We start from the raw sequence: 15,980 nt of genomic DNA on the forward strand, positions 1-15,980 counted from the left end.
ACAAATGGACCATGATCTACTTTGGTACATTTTTAACTTCCTACCCAGGCTATTCTTACGAAGCATTCATCAGGGTCCGCCTTTATGCCGATAATCCTGAATGACAGCAGCATTTTTCACACGGGGCGGGGCTCCGCCTGAGTTTGGAGCTGGAAGCGGGGGAAACCACTGCGCCTGCGCGGAGAACGACGGCGCGAGACAGGCCACTGAGGAGGGGGAAGTGGCGCTTGCGCTGTGAGGGCGGCTCTCGCCCGCCAGGGAGGCGGGGCCCTAGAGAGAGAGGGGGGGGCCTCGAGCGTTGCGCCTGCGCAGTGCGCGGAAACGGAGGCGAGAGACCTTCAGCTTGACAAGGAGGGACGGACGGACGGAGGCCGCCGCCTTGAGGTGAGGGAAAGGGAAGCGGCGGCGGCGGCTTGAGGGAAGGAGAGCCCCCGTTCAGGCCTGCCTCTCTTCTCCGCCCTGAGGAGAGGGGCCCAGCGCCTCTCCTCGCCCTCCCGGGGTCAGTCCAGGGCTGAGAGGAAGGGGCGGAGAGGGGGCCTCAGGAAGGAGGGACGGTGGTCGCCCCGCACACTCACTCTCCCTCCCCCGCCCCGCCGTGCTTCTTTCATGGGTGGGGGGGGGAAGGAGAGGTTTGTCCCGGCCTCCCTCCCCCCCCCCTCCGGCGAGGAGACCACCCCCTCGCCCAAGGCAGGCCGGCCGGCCGACACCCCCCCCCCCGGTTGCCAAGAAGGCCGCCGCCTGAGGGGGGTTCTTGAGGAGGGGCTGCGGGGCAGGGCGGGCCGGGGGGGGGGAAAGAGAGGTCGTGCCTCGGCTTGCCCTCAATGGTCGGGAGTGGGGTGGGGGACCCCAGGCGCTCCGGCCCACCACCCGGACTGAGGCGGAGAGAGAGGCAGCGGGGGCTCAGTAGTTAGAGCCCCGCCAGGAGCGGTTGGGAAGCCCCGACGTGGGCCCGGCCTGGGCGCCTGAGGGGGGGGTGACCTTGGGCTGGTCGCGCCCTCTGCCCTTCAGCTTAACCCTAAACACCCCACCCCACCCCACCCCACCCCATACTATGAAAACGACGTGAGGAGAGGAGACCATGTCCTTGTTAGGGGGTGGGTGGGCAAAGGATGTTTCTGTAGAACATCTCTCCCCCTCCCCCCCCCCCGCGCCTTTCACCTGCCTTTCTCTTTTCCCAGTAGGAAAAAAAGTTAAGTTTTCCAGCAATGAAAAAGTGAATGGCATCGCCTGGAAGTTTCTTAGGACTGCTGGTCGACCTTATAGAATGATGTGCAACAGGCTCTCCCTCCAGGGTGTAACAAGGCCAAGAACCCCTTTGAAAGTGGCCTTCTAGCCACTTTGACATTTTTTTAAAAAACGTTTAAACATCTTTTCTTTTGGCCTTTTGGGGCTCCATGCAGCCTCCCAGGGTCCTAGGGGCAGAAAATTGCACCTCCCTTGGCCTAGCTCAAATCTCTGTTTGGTTTTGACATGCACTGGGTGATCTTGGCACTACCAGTGCATCTTAACCTTCCTCACAGGGCTGTTGTGAAGCTACAGGACAGAGTTACATGTCCTTGAGTTCCTTTGCGAAAAGTATGTGTTTAAAACAAAAACCTAGGACTACTGTGGATGATAGATCTAAGACCTTCTCTTTTCATTGGATAACAGCAAAAGGTTGATATGTGTCATTAAGTTGATTCTGACTTAGAGGGGCCATCCTATGGTTTACTAAGACCTTCAGAAGTGGTTTACCAGTCCCTTCTTTGGGTGGTTCTCTGGGATCATGCAACTTGTCCAAGGCTGCATGGGTGTCAGGATATGTAACCCCATCAGCTGTACATAATCTTGGAGATTTCAGCTGCCCATCTCCCAGAAGGCACAGAGGGAATTGGTCCCTGGCTTCCCAGCCAGGCAGTACATCCAACTGAGTTACACAAGCATGAAAGGGTTCACACCACAGCGAAGTAATAGAGATGAGAGTTTGGATCTTGGTTTCTGTGAAGTTATTATTGAGCTTCTGCTGGTTTAGTAGTAGTTGTGAAGTAGAGGGAGTGGGGTAAGGAGGTACTTAGGCTTCGCTTTTAAAGAGCTCAGAGTAGTATACACACTTCTCTCCTTTTATTCTTGGCAAAGTCACCCAGTTATTTTTGTGACTGGGTAAGAATTCAGCATCAACTGCTGCACCACGCTGGCAAGTCAGGGATGTGTTTGTATGTAACAGGGAGAGTGAGTGCACACCTGTACAAGCAATTTTCTTAGCATCCCTTCTTTCTTCCACAAATGGGACAAAGGCGAGCTAACAGTTAAATAAAACAAGTGGGATCAAAAGAAAAAGAGAAGAAAAATGTAAAACTCCGTTTAAACATATACACTCATACAAATACAGAAGGCCTTTTCTGCAATAAGTGAAGTCAGTTTCGCAAAGGCTGCCTTGAAGCTTGCTGGGGGAAGACAGCAGGCCTATCAGTGTATCTGTTAAGATACTAAAAATGTGTGTTTATAAAACTGGGCAGGATAATGAATGTGGTGTAAATCATGACTTCATACAAGCCAGGTGTGATCCCTGGCTAGTGTTCTGTAAAGCTCACGAAAAATTCATAGATACGGTTTTTTCTGTTGCCCACTAAAGCCAATTGTGGGTCTGGATTGAGTACTCATCCAGTTGATCACCAGTAGGTTACAAATATTAGCAGGGTAGGATTCTAAGATGGGTACAATCATTCTCACCATTATTTGCCTTAGCAACAACATTCTCTTGCTCCTTTGTTGCCTTAAGTTGTACAAAGGTCTTGTTTGGGTACTAGCTAGCAGAAATGATGACATTAGTCACAAATCTGAACAAGGGTTATATGAACTGAACACTAGATGGTCACTTTGCACCACAGATAAATGGCCATTAAATACTCTTGCAACAATCATTTATTGTTGAAAGAATTAGGTGCAGAGAATAGCAAGGCTTATATTGGATCTGTGCTTCTTAGTGGATCTGCAAGCTGTGGAAATAACTGACTCGCCCTGAATTAATGGTACACAGTGAGTCTGGGTTAGAAATGGAGTGGCTGAATCTTGTTCAGGGACTAGAAGACATTTCTGCATGAAGAGATTCCTCTCCTCCATCCCTAGCAGTGTACTCAAGAGCCTCGTTTTTATAATTTTTGACCTGTTCATCCTGCATGGAAGTATGTTTCTGTATAGCAATAGTTGCTGCAGAAAATCAATACAGTATTTGTCATTCCGTGTGTAAAGCATTAACTTTCCTTGTTGAATTCTCAACAAAGGCAGTTAGCTTCTTTGAACAAGAGGTGTGACTTTTCCTTCCTTCTCCTTAAGCTATGACCTCCAGAATATATTCCTATGTCGTATTGGTATGATGGTGTTTAAATAGAAGGGGCATTGTGATGATACTGGTATGAAAGTACTTAAAATACCTCTGGCTTATGTGAATGTAGAAAACCTCAGGAATTTTGCAATTGAGAATTTTTTTTCTCAGAATGTGTACATGTGGCAAATTGCACATGATTCCCTGCCTCATGTACGCACCTCTGTATGTATCTTCCTACAAGTGGGAAGGAGAAATAAGGTATGCGCAAAGTGCTTCACCCTATTTAGAATCTTCTTTTCATTTATAAATGGAATAAGTTGAACTGTTAGTAATTGTTGTAGCATAGTAGTGCATGTGGTAGCTTTGGTACTTTTGATGTCTAATAATGCATACATTTCACCCCCATATTCGACAGGTGCACATAGCAGAACTAGAGGAGAGTCCTTCTGTAGGTTCATGTTGAGAACTTAATGATTTAGGAGCTAAATTGTGAAATAAGAAGTCTGCAACTATGTTCAGCTGTTCTCCACCTAGACCCTCAGGTATATTCATGCTCTTATGAAAGTTCAGATGTTAAAGGTAAATTGTAAGAAGCTAAGTATTCACTTTCTAGCATCAGAAGGTTGCTTTACTCATATTCTACATGTAAGATTTTTGCAAGGTTGGTTCTGAGTTTGAGCTGTGGACTTCAATGTGTAACAGGAACAGGTTTCTTGTGGAGCACAGTTCAGAAAAATCCCTGGTAGGCTTTCAGAAAAAACAGGAGAAAAGAAGTTCAGGAGTAGCAAGTCAGCTATTTTATATATTCCCTCATATTTTATATATTCCCTCATGTTCCAGAGGGCAGTAAGAATTTTGTCCTGTGGTCAATTTAGTTTTTTTACCACTAAATGTATTACGTAAAAAAAGGGACAGCTCCAGTGTGTAGAATTTAGAATAATGTGACAGAACTATAAGGCAAACAGTACTGCAGCACAGTAATATTTCTAGCTTAGCTTTACTGAAAAAGAGACCTGTTTTTTTCCCTGTAGACTTGGAAATTTCCTGTTGCAAGAGCCAAGACATATGGGATGAAAAGTTTCTAAGGTTAAGGTGGGAATTTCATGTCACAAAAGAGCCGATCTGTTGTTGTTTGATCAATACAAACAAAAGAGGCTGTTGGTATAACAGATCTTGCATTGGAAACAACATATTGCTGGAGTCCAACTCCAGAACCGAGTTTTTAAATTTTAATATATATTTTGATTTTGTTTGCACCTCAAGAATTCTGAAGGTGGGGAAAAAGATCTACAGGTCTTTTCAGTTCTTTGTCCTGTGTAACCAGCAAAGTGTTTCCACACTGAGTGCTGAAATGGCTTTTTTATCTGTCTGCATGCTTGAATTATTTTCAAATCTGTACTGTTGTGTTGTTTCTTCCAGACCCCATGGCAATCCCACCAGTTTACTGTGACCTTGGAAAGTCTGCCAGGGATATATTCAACAAAGGATATGGTATGTCAGTTAATTATCCAGTTATGTAATGTCACTCTCAGTGACAGATTGGGGGGTACCTGTTACAGATGCAATAGTGGAAGTGGCGATGGGATTTTAGTGCTGATAATGGCCAATGTCCCGCTGAGCTCCTGCTGAGCCTATGCAAGTGTCGCTGTTGCACAATCATTGATTTCTGTGAGAAAAGCTGCCTCCGCGTGTGCAGTGCCAATGTTCTGCAATTGATGTGATCCCATGTTACTATAGCAGTGGAACTTTCTGCTTAGTGGAGACTCAGTAGCTCCTCACTATAATCTCTTGGGACTCTCCTCTCTCTCTTTCTTTTTTTTAAAAAAATTACCAGTGAGTTATTACTGAGTGTGCAATATGTTATTGCATTGCTAAAAGAAATTTCTTTCTGTACACCTCACAACCTTTGACCACAGAAATCAATGACAAATAAGCATTCATCTCCCCCCCCCCCCCCAGATCTCATGATTTTGTGGGGATGTTCACGATCGTAACTAGTTCATTTAGCTTCTTTACATTTGTTTTTGCTTGATTACTGCTTACAAAAGTGACATACATGGTTTCATTTTGAATCAGAGTCCTGGGATTTTCTACAAAACCCAAAAGTAGCTTCTTGAAGGCAAATCAGGTTCATTGTGCTTAATGGCATCTTGAACTGAATCCCTTTCTCAATGCCTGAGGTCGGCCTTTGAAAAGCTGGAGGTTTTCCTGTGACTTCACCTGTTTCCTCCATCCTTATTTGGATTTTTCATCCATCCCTAAGAGCATCTGTTGAGTAAATTTTTCCCATGGCATTCCTTGATATTTTAGTTATTTGTTTTATTTAAAACATTTTTATGTTCTGTTGAAGTCCAGGAAAACTGGCTGAAACGAACACAAGCAAGAATAAAAGCAGCAACACTGACATTAGATGCTTAGAGTATAAAGTAGCATTTGTGATTCCGTTGTCCCTGCAGTTGCATTTCAGTCATCCATCCTAACCAGATTCTGATTCTGGACTGTTCTGACTTTGCCCATATCATGAGGGTCTTGGGGAAGATATTTCTAGAGTTCTGCAGATAGTTGTGGATTTCACAAACTGGCTAGAGTTATAATGATGGCCCTTTTTAGTCTGTACAAAGAAGGACTCATAGACAGGTCACCCTCTGTCTAGGGAGTGGGACAGGTTCTGGGATTGTCCTTTGAGGAACTCAAGACATTGCTAAATTGCAGCCTGGCACAAATGAATGTACATAACCCTGTTTTCTTCAGCATGGTAGGAACCTGTGGGGTCATTCCCTGATCTGTCTGAGTGCTTTGAGAATGCTTCAGGTGCTCCAAATTCAAGCACGCAGCCAGAGATAAGAGCCAAGCTATCTCCTAAGTCAAATGAATTTCATGGTTGGTGCCAAATACACATTACAGTCACAGCCTGTCAAATCTGTTTGTCTTTGCAGAGTTTTCCATAGAGCTCTTTTGACTGCTCCCCTGTCTTCTCCCCTTCTTTTAATTGAATGTAATTGCAAGCTGTCTCTTCTAGTATCAATAAGAACCTTTTGTCTTGGCAATTGCAGGGTTTGGCATGGTCAAGTTAGAGTTGAAGACAAAGTCTTCCAGTGGAGTGGTAAGTAATGAGGATGTCCAGTTTTTTCTGCAAGGGAGAACTTCTGCACCATTTGCAGTAGCTCCGTAGTAAGCAGTGGTCAATGTGTACACTTGATCCTCCATGGTGCTGCTTTCCTGTAAGCTTGGATGGAGGATCCCAAATACTTTTCATGCTTCCAAGTGACATTAACTTTGATGTTTTTGGAGCTCCTATTGTGTTTTGGCTGCACAGAGCAACTGCGAAGAGGTGTTTTAGCTGTTGGTAAATGAGCTATCCACTTGTTGGACATGTTTAGAAGATCTGTATAGTAAAAAAAGAGGGAAAATCATTTGAAGAAACATAGAGCTATATAACTATCATTTGGATAACGGACCTGACCAAGTAGAAGAGATATTATTATTTATTTCATCTCTATGATCTTTCTCCTGGTGTAAGGACCCAGGGCACTTCACAAATGGTTAAAAACAGGTAAACTCAACACAATTAAAAATAGAAAGAACTTCTAACAGTTCAGAAAATTACATGTATAACAATACAAAAAAGGCTAGTAATTTTAAAGAGAGTGTCAGGTGTCATGGATACAGTGACAGACCAAGACTCAGGAGACCTGGGACCATGAAGGCTCACTTGGAGTGGCACCCCTTGACCATATCTCATTCCTCCAAATCCTGTTAGTACACCATACATTGGAAATGAACACACAATTAAAAAAATACTTCTGTAGCACCTTGCAGTAAAACTTAGTGGCCCATTTCAGTTTTTAAAGCCTGCCTACAAACAAATGCTTTTGCCTGCCCTCCTGAAGGATGACAGGGTGAAGGACCTCCCTGAGGGAGGACATTCCACAACCCACAAGTAGCCACTGGAAAGGCCATCTTTTGCCTTCCTCACCTCAGAAGCCTGTGAGGGGGCAGCGGCAGGACCTAGAGAAGGACCTCCCCAAAGATCCTAAAAGCACATATGGGAACATACAGTTCTTCAGATAGCCTATGCCCACGTTTTATAGGGCTTTATATATCATAACCAGCACTTTGAATCGGGCCACGAAACAAACTGGCAGCCAGTGAAGCTGTCGTAATAGTGTAGATATTTGGATTAGTTAGGTCTTGCTGAAGAATCAAAGATGCTAATGTCTAATGTATGTTCTTTTTCCATGCAACACTGGTTTTTGGATGTTTATTCAGCTGGTAAGAATATAGTGTACTTTTCTATGCCTTCACATTTTTGCTCTTGAGTCATGATCCTGCGCAGTTCCTAATGCACATTAAAGGTTAAGCAGCACTGGTAACGGGGCACTAAGTGTTTCATGTAATTGCATTACCTAGCAGCATTTGCATTTGAAATTACTGCTCAAGAACTGGATGCAGCAAAGGTATACCAATGTCAGTGGCCTCCGTTTTACAAGCTAGTGATGGAATTAAATGGTGCTCAGTTCTTAATTTCTAAAGAGAGGTTTGGATTGCTCAAGATTGTTCCCTGTCCCTCATTTTTGCCCACAGAGTATAGTGAAAGATGCTAGTTACTTATAAAAATTGCAGGGGTTTATGTAAAACTTTGGGCAGTGCTTCTTATCTATGTCTGTCCTGATTAGCAAGGAATCTCTGATCTGGCATTTGACATTTTGAGAATATTCTGGGTAAGTTGCTGGCTTTTGTGGTTTCTGAGAAACTTAAAAAAATACGCGCATTGTCTTCTAAAAGTTCAAGGTGCAGGCACTTCTGTGAAGGGATTTTATGAACTTGAGTGCTTGCCTTAGATCCCAGGTGCTCCTTAAAACCTTTTTCCTTAGATGTGTGCTGGCACCTCACCTAAGAACCCTCCGTTTGTCATTCGTTTGTTGCATCAAAACACAGTTTCACTACTGAACACAGCTTTTATTTCTGTTCTCCGTCTAAGCCCGTTTCTTGGCTAGCTTTTTATCTCTGCCAGGGCTTTTGCTGCTTTGGCCTTCCTTTTTGATCTGTCACATGTAAAGAAGACTTTGATTTAAAGTGTCTTTCCAGCTATATGTGAAGATTTGAAATGTCAGATCAGAGCCACAGTTTGGAGATTGCCTTGGCCTCTTAAGTCAAGGAGGAACTTGGCACTAGCATATACAGATATTCAGACAGTTACAGGATGAAGAGTCACACATGTGCACATGCCTCTGTCAGCTAGCCAGAAAGCGGTCTGGTTCCAGATAACAGGACAATTCCACCTGATCTGTTCATGTGTTAGCAAGATTTTTTTCTCTTCTCCATGCCTGGCAAAGAAGGGAAATCAGGGAAGAAGTTTCTTCTCTGTTCATATACATTTGAAGAAGTGTCTGGATTTTTTCTACATTACAGGTCACTTCTTAAATCTTATATCTGATAGTTTTGTAATATTTAAAACAGATGTCATGTGCCCTCAGGCCAGGAAAAAGCCATTTTTAAGTTTTATTGGTCTTCTGAACAGGAATTTCCTCTCTGTTTTCCATTCCTGGTTACTTTTGTTGGTTGCTTGTTTGATTGTATGCTGTTGTCAAGCAATTGTATGCGTTCAACTGCACAGTTAGTAGGGCAGCATTACACCTACACCCTATAGACCAGTCACTGTACAAAAATAACTTGGAAGCACAGGCTATATCTGTAATAACTTTAGGTTAAGGAATCATCAAGTTATCTAACATTCAGGTTTATAAATAGCCACATGCCTGACAGGCTCAAAGTGGCCACAAAACCTGATGGCGTCTTCTCAGTTGAGGTTCTAAATTACTAAATCAGTCACATTATAAGGTGTATGATATCTATCTGTTTATGTAGGCTAGGAACTTCTTAATTCTAAGATTAAACAATAATCCAGATAAATCATGCTTCTTACCTTGCCCATTCTCCAGAGATTTTGTTTGGGCCTATGGGACTTCTGTGCAAACTAGATACCCCCCCCAGTTCAGTGGGAGAAAGTGGGGCAGCTCCATTTATGTATGTAAAAGGATGTACCGGTACATGAGGAGTGACCCTTCCACAAAAATGAATGGGAAAACTTGCACGTGTGTGAGCCTAGTCCCTCTGAAGAACCTCTAAACTGGATATTTCGATAGAGGTCTGAGACACAGAGAAACAATGGCAACATCTCACCTCTTTGTAAAATCATAGAACCATGGAGTTGGAAGGGCACTAAAGGGTCATTGAGCCCAACCCCCTGCTCAAGGCAGGAAATCCAAATCACAGCAGATCTGACAGATGAGTGTCCAGTTTTCTCTTGAATGCCACCAGCGTTCAAATATGGGTCTGTCTCATTGATATCTAAAGTGTCAAAAGTGACAGTGGGCACAAGGTGCTGAAACGTCTCTCTGCTTACCATCTCTTCGGCTCCCCTTTCCCCCAGCTGGGCTGGCGTGTGGTGTAACAGCTCGGCCGAGAAGGGATGGTGTGGCAGTTCCTTAGCCTCCACAAGAATGGTGACAGTGGAGGGAAGATCCAGTACCCCTTCTTCTCTGGACGCATTTCCCTTAGAGTGCCTTACATGCACAGTGGGTCTTTATTGCCACTGTGTGTAGTGTCAGGGAATGAAATGTTTCTGGGAGTACTTTCTGAGCCATTCATGGAATAAAGCTCAGGATGGTTGCAGGTGGGGTATTACTGATTAGGAAAGTTAGATACCGTAATAATAGAGCGTGGAATGATCTGGGTGTAGCCCCCAGTGTCGTGGAAAATCTTGTAACTTACGAAGCATTTGTTGTTGCGTCATAAGGTCTAGACAACTGAAAGGAAAAGGAATCCATTTTGGCTGTAAAATCCAGTGGAGTGTGTGAATAAATAGTACACAGTGATGTAAATCATGTTGTTTTGATGGAAGTGAGGTGATGGATTGTGTGTTAAAATTTGAAAGGTTCCCTATTAAATTACAATATGATATATCTACAGGAATTTATCACCATGGGTTCTTCAAACACAGACACAGGCAAAGCCTCAGGGAACCTAGAGACCAAATATAAGTTCAAGGACTATGGACTTACGTTTGCCCAGAAATGGAACACTGACAACACTTTGGGGACAGAGCTGACCATGGAGGACAAGGTAAGAGGAAGTGGACTCATGTCTTGGGCACCCCGTGGGAATGAGCTAAAGCAAGAGTATGTTTGATGTCTGTAGTCCCGGTTAGAATTTGTGGATAAATGTTTTTTTTTCAAAGCTGAATTTAAAGGTTGTTAATAACATAATGGATGACATCCAATGATAAGTTGCAAATAGAGTAGGCTCATTTTGCATCAGTGGGGATTTTGGGGAGTTGACTCCTCTGTAAGTGCCATTGATTCAGGGGGCCTACTCTAGTTGCAACTACCTACTGTAATTCACTCAGTGTGTCAAATATTTATGCAAGCCCATTTGGTCACATGGCTTTTCTTCCAGGTGAAATACTAGTGCTAGTTTGTTTATATGTTGCCTTTGTATTAAAATACCCAAAGTAAATTAGATTACATAGTTACACAAACAAAAGAACTGAGCAGCTGTGAGAAAAAAGACGGTACATTAGTTTAAAAAGAGCAGCAGAGGCACTGATTATCATTGAAAGCTCCTGGAGGTTTTTTTTTTTTTGCTTGTTTGCTTGTTTGTTTTTAAGAAGTCATACCCTGTTGTCTAAAAGAAGTGTGGGTGTTTTGCAGGTTTGTGTAGAAAGGGCAATTAGCAGATGGGGCACTATTGCTAGAAAGGTCTTCTACCTGCTTATCAGGTACTACGGATATACTGTCCATATCATATGCAGAAGCTGCCTCATGGCAAATGTTAGTTTAAACAAGTCCTAAGTTCTCTTGTATCATTTTGAATGTAGTCTGGGGACTTTTTAAGAGTAGAGTTTGTATGCTATTGAATATACACAGAGGTTGCACTACTTGGATTAATGGTAAGATATTTAAATGAATGCTTTTGGCAGCTCTTAAATTTCTGGCTGTTCAGGAAACCATTTAATAATTGGCACTGGATAGAGGTTCCAATGGGAAAACCATTGAATGAGACCAGGGAATATGGTGTTGGCTTTGCGGTCAGAAATACTCCTGGACTTTTTGTGCATGGCAGGAGAGGAAGCTGAACACGTTCCATATGCGTTGTCTCCAACACATTTTTGGTATCACCTGGTGGGACAAAGTTCCAAATAGAGTAGTCCTAGAACGAGCTGGAATTTTTAGCATGTATACATTACTGAAACAGCGACATCTACGTTGGCTTGAGCATGTTGTGAGAATGGCTGATGGTCAGATTCCAAAAGACCTCCTATATGGAGAATTAGTGCAGGGAAGACCACAGCTGTGATACAAGGATATCTGCAAGTGGGATCTGAAGCCCTTAGGAATGGACCTCAACAGATGGAAAACCTTGACCTCTGAGCATTCAACCTGAAGGCAGGTGGTGCATCACGGCCTCTCCCATTTTGAACTCTTGTCCAGCAGGCCGAGGCAAAGAGGCAAAACCAGCAAAATCAGGGAGCTGGACAGGGAACAGATTGTATTTGTCTTCGGTGTGGAAGGGACGGTCACTCTCAAATTGGCCTTCTCAGCCACACTAGATGCTGTTCCAAGTCTTCCATGCAGAGCACGTTACCATAGTCTCTTGAGACTGAAGGATGCCTAATCTGAAGAGGTTCCAGCAGCTGAAAGTCTGAAATACTTGAAAACATGTTTCTCTGGGTTCCTTTGTTTCATTTATGTGTGCTTATCTTTGCTGTGTTCTAAGAGAAAGTGAGAGAGGCACTGAATAGAAACAAACTAGAAGGAAATACAGCACACCATCTTGTTTTTGAGAGAGAACCAATGTAGTATTTTCCTTTTTTATTACAGTTGGCTGAAGGGCTGAAACTGAACCTTGAAACCATGTTTGTACCGAACACAGGGTAGGTTCTTGTTTCTCTCAAGAAGGCTTTCTTTGTCTGTGTGCATTTCCCATTGGGATATGCCACCAGCTGTTCCAGAATCACTGGTAGAAGTAAATGTCTCCACCTCTATTTGCTTCAGGCTATCTTTAAATATTAAAATGTTAATAATCTAGTGTGCCTATTTTGATGTCATCAGAGTAGATGTTATTTCTATCCCTGGACTCAGAAAATTAATAGAAAATGGGCCCTGAAATACCCTTGTGTGCTCCTTGTTGCCAATTACAGAAGGGGTTAAACTTGGTTTTCCCTTCTCATTTCTCCCTTTCACCTCATTGCTGCCCAGGAAGAAGAGTGGGAAGTTGAAGACGGCTTACAAGCGAGAGTATATAAACCTAGGTTGTAATGTTGACATTGACCTCTCTGGACCAACCATCTATGGCTGGGCTGTATTGGGCTATGAAGGCTGGCTTGCTGGCTATCAGATGGCTTTTGACACAGCCAAATCCAAGCTATCACAAAATAACTTTGCACTAGGATACAAGGCAGCAGACTTTCAGCTCCACACAAACGTGTAAGTATTGGTTTTGGCCCAGGGGTTAAACCATAAAGACAAGTGAGCTTCCTTCCCTCGTGTTTCTACTAATCGTGTACATTCTCAAAGGAATTGATATCCAGAGGCAGATTCAGAGTAAGTTCTGAGATGTTTTGTTTGCAAAAGTAATTATGCCCATCTTCTGTTTTCTATTGAAAAATGGCTTAAATCTCAGGATGTGTTGAAAGGAGTCTCCAGAGATCAGAGATGCGGCCCTTCCAATTCTTTCAGAGTTTGTGTGCTATTCTTGTATGTATATTAGGGGAATTTGCTACAAGTCAGGAACTCATTAAAAGAGAAGAATGACTATGTCTGAGCAACTGTCAGCGCCCTTCCCTGCCAGCACCTGTTCAGACTATTGCTGTGGGCAGTTAAATGTTGGCAGGGGACAGGGCACAATGCAGCCATCTTGCTGAAACTAAAGCTCTGGGTCTGGTCAGCATCCACCAGAAGAACCAGCCAAAGAGTCCTCTACGCGCACTAGACTTAGTCTTGCAGTGAAAGAAAATTGTAATGTAAATGTGCTAAGCTCAATCTGTTTTGTCTGGAAAAGGCTAATCCCCCCCCCCCCTTCCCATAGTCACTGACTCTGAATCCAGGCTGAGGACACCTAAGAGCGTACTTCACCTTTGATTAGGCTGTCAGCTTTATGTCATGGGATCCTTCCCTCCTGAAAAGAAATAGATATATGTGCTTTGATGACTACCAGTTATTGGAAAATCTGTGACACCTACAATAAAACCAGGAAGAGCAGAGAAAATGTAACTAGGCAGGTATTTGCAATAAGCAAGAAAGAGGTGAAATCCTGTTTTGTGGGGGATGAATGGAACTTTCACATGATTTGTCATGAACAGGAATGATGGCACTGAGTTTGGTGGATCAATCTATCAGAAAGTGAGTGACAAGGTTGAAACAGCTGTAAATCTTGCTTGGACTGCAGGCAGTAATAATACTCGGTTCGGTATTGGCACCAAGTACCAGCTGGATGATAAATCTTCTGTCTCGGTAAGAATTTTTCTATCTTCCACTTCCTTTGCTATGGCAACCATTGTTCCACCAACGCATCTGAAGAAGTGGTCATAAATATTGTTTCTCAGCCTTTTGGCTAAGATCAAGTGTAGCATTGTAAATACTCAACAGGTTGGCAGTTGCCTTATCATTACTCATGGTTTCCATTTTTCTGCTTTTAAAGTTCTGGAAGGCGACCAGCTCTCCAGAAAGTGTGCACAGACTCTTCTCCCATGGAAATAAAAACCCTGTATCTCACTGCATGTTTTTTTTTAATTCCATTCTAGGCCAAAGTTAATAATGCCAGCCTCATCGGACTTGGCTACACTCAGACCCTACGACCTGGTATGCAAACTGTTGAGTCCTTTGAATGGGCAGCTAGCTGCCTTAGTTTTGATTTTATCTTGCTATGAAATGAGTGGTTTTAAATGTTGTTCTGGTAGGCTGGCAGGTGTTTTACTGAATAAATTCAGTGCAGTTAAGGACATTTTGTGTTACCAAGAAGCTTTGGCATTAGGTTCAGAATCTCACCTTATGTGGAAAACAAGTCTGATTCCTATGGATGTGTTTTAGGTTTGAGAGTGGATGGGCAGTGTCTGCTGAAACTTCAAATGAGTTAGTTGGAGGGATGCCAGTAGATCACAGGTTGGGGTGTCCAGGTCTTTGCAAGTAGAGTAGACACTGTCAGATGTAGTCAGTGATCACGCTCCAGGAAAGTCTTGTCCCATGAAGAGGAGGGAAAATGAAGGAAAGCAAGTGCACATTTGCCAGAATATGTCTAGAAAGGTCACTTTCCTAAGCTCCTCATGGCAAAATAGTAGGCTTACTATTAACGTTGTTAGGTATTTTTTGTTTTGGTGAACAAGAAATGCTTGTAAGTCTAACACGTTAGTGGGTTTGGAAAGAAAGTTGTGCGTTTCTAAGTAATTGTTTTAAAAAATCCTAAAGTAATGCATGAATGGCTTTTTACTACTAAGCAACCTTGATTCTGAATTAACAATCTGTTTTTTTTTCATTGAAAGTTAAAGTAGTGGATTGGCTTTTGTAATGACATTTCCACATTCTGGCTTTAGCACTCAACACTGTCTGGGTGTTTTTTTTAGTTGATTCTCTTCTGTCTTGTCTTACTGCTTCAGAATCAGTAATGAATTGCTGTATTCTCTAACAATGGCCCTGTATTTCTGCCAGGTGTGAAGTTGAGCCTCTCAACTCTGATTGATGGCAAGAATTTCAGTACTGGCAGCCATAAAATTGGGCTGGGATTTGAGCTGGAAGCTTAACATAAATTTTGATGAAGTTATTAGATCTTTATTTGGAAGATGAAGGAGAAAACAAACCCCACATGTTTTGGCCTTAAAACTCTTCTGTGAAACTTCAAAGTGTGAACTTGATATTCTTCCAAAGAATTGTTGTAACCCTGACCGTCGAAGTCTGGAGAGTGCTGATCCACCATGAAGGGCAATACTTGAAGGCATGCATGGAAGTTGTAATGGTTGTGCTACATTTCAGTTCAGTTCCTCGGTTACTTTAAAATGTGTTCCTCAGAAGACAGCATAGCATCTGGTGGAAGGAAAGACCCCCTCAATCCTTCTGTATTGTCACATTACATCCTGCATGTCCTACACCTCATGACCTTTTGTAAAACTGGTCTCTGTGCTGTAGTGGAAACTTTGGTTTTGCATCAAAGTGGAAATAAATCAAATCACATTTGGAACCTATTCCTTGTGTTGTCTCTGTAGCATTAAGTATGGTGTGCTTGGGACCAACCAGTCCTCCTGAGATTGGAAGGCCGTTGAAAAGAGGGAGAGGGGGGCACCCCATGCATTGCAGTTGGACTCTGTGTCTTGGCTATAGGAGGAGCACAGTGCTTTGCTAGTGCAGGTGCCACTTCAACATCGTGAAATATGAATAAAGCATTAGTAGAGGGACACTGGTAGTACTCTGAAAGTGCCTGCTCTTTAGTAGACGGAAAGGGTTGTGGGTGATTGTTAACTTCTCACTTTGCAAGCCGGAGGGTTGCAAATACCTTTGTATGGAAATAGCTTTGTCCTAGATCTTGCCTAATTTGGTCTCTTGTGTCACTCTTTGGGTGAATCGACTCATGGTGTTCCAAAAACAAGAGGAAGGCAAAGTATATTTTTTTAAAAGGGGTAAAAAAG

The 15,980-nt window shown here is 43.1% G+C and overlaps 1 protein-coding gene across 3 annotated transcripts; it reads left to right on the forward strand.

Moving 5' to 3' along the window:
• Window positions 1-245: 245 nt before the first annotated feature.
• VDAC3 (voltage dependent anion channel 3) lies at window positions 246-15,539 on the forward strand. Of its 3 annotated transcripts, none has more exons than XM_020780237.3 (10): window positions 246-384; window positions 3,720-3,846; window positions 4,724-4,795; window positions 6,358-6,407; window positions 10,277-10,429; window positions 12,187-12,239; window positions 12,565-12,792; window positions 13,668-13,818; window positions 14,109-14,166; window positions 15,010-15,539. In XM_020780237.3, exons 2-10 carry the CDS (start codon window positions 3,816-3,818, stop codon window positions 15,099-15,101), a joined length of 888 nt encoding a protein of 295 aa, XP_020635896.3. In that variant the 5' UTR covers window positions 246-384; window positions 3,720-3,815; the 3' UTR covers window positions 15,102-15,539. The 3 variants fall into 3 exon arrangements, with proteins under 3 accessions (XP_020635896.3, XP_072835093.2, XP_078235806.1); XM_078379680.1 differs by lacking the exon at window positions 246-384 and adding an exon at window positions 1,432-1,575; XM_072978992.2 differs by lacking the exon at window positions 3,720-3,846 and having other exon boundaries at window positions 258-384.
• Window positions 15,540-15,980: the final 441 nt, after the last annotated feature.

The sequence above is a fragment of the Pogona vitticeps genome, chromosome 8, assembly GCF_051106095.1.
Source record: "Pogona vitticeps strain Pit_001003342236 chromosome 8, PviZW2.1, whole genome shotgun sequence".
Taxonomy (NCBI): domain Eukaryota; kingdom Metazoa; phylum Chordata; class Lepidosauria; order Squamata; family Agamidae; genus Pogona; species Pogona vitticeps.

What these genes read in the sequence shown, in the direction of transcription:
- VDAC3 (XM_020780237.3), top strand. Translation starts at nt 3,816, where the DNA reads ATGTTCAGCTGTTCTCCACCTAGACCCTCAG. An exon ending in TTTCAGCTCCACACAAACGT is followed by an intron (nt 12,793 to 13,667) that starts GTAAGTATTGGT and finishes TGTCATGAACAG; the next exon opens with GAATGATGGCACTGAGTTTG. An exon ending in CACTCAGACCCTACGACCTG is followed by an intron (nt 14,167 to 15,009) that starts GTATGCAAACTG and finishes TATTTCTGCCAG; the next exon opens with GTGTGAAGTTGAGCCTCTCA.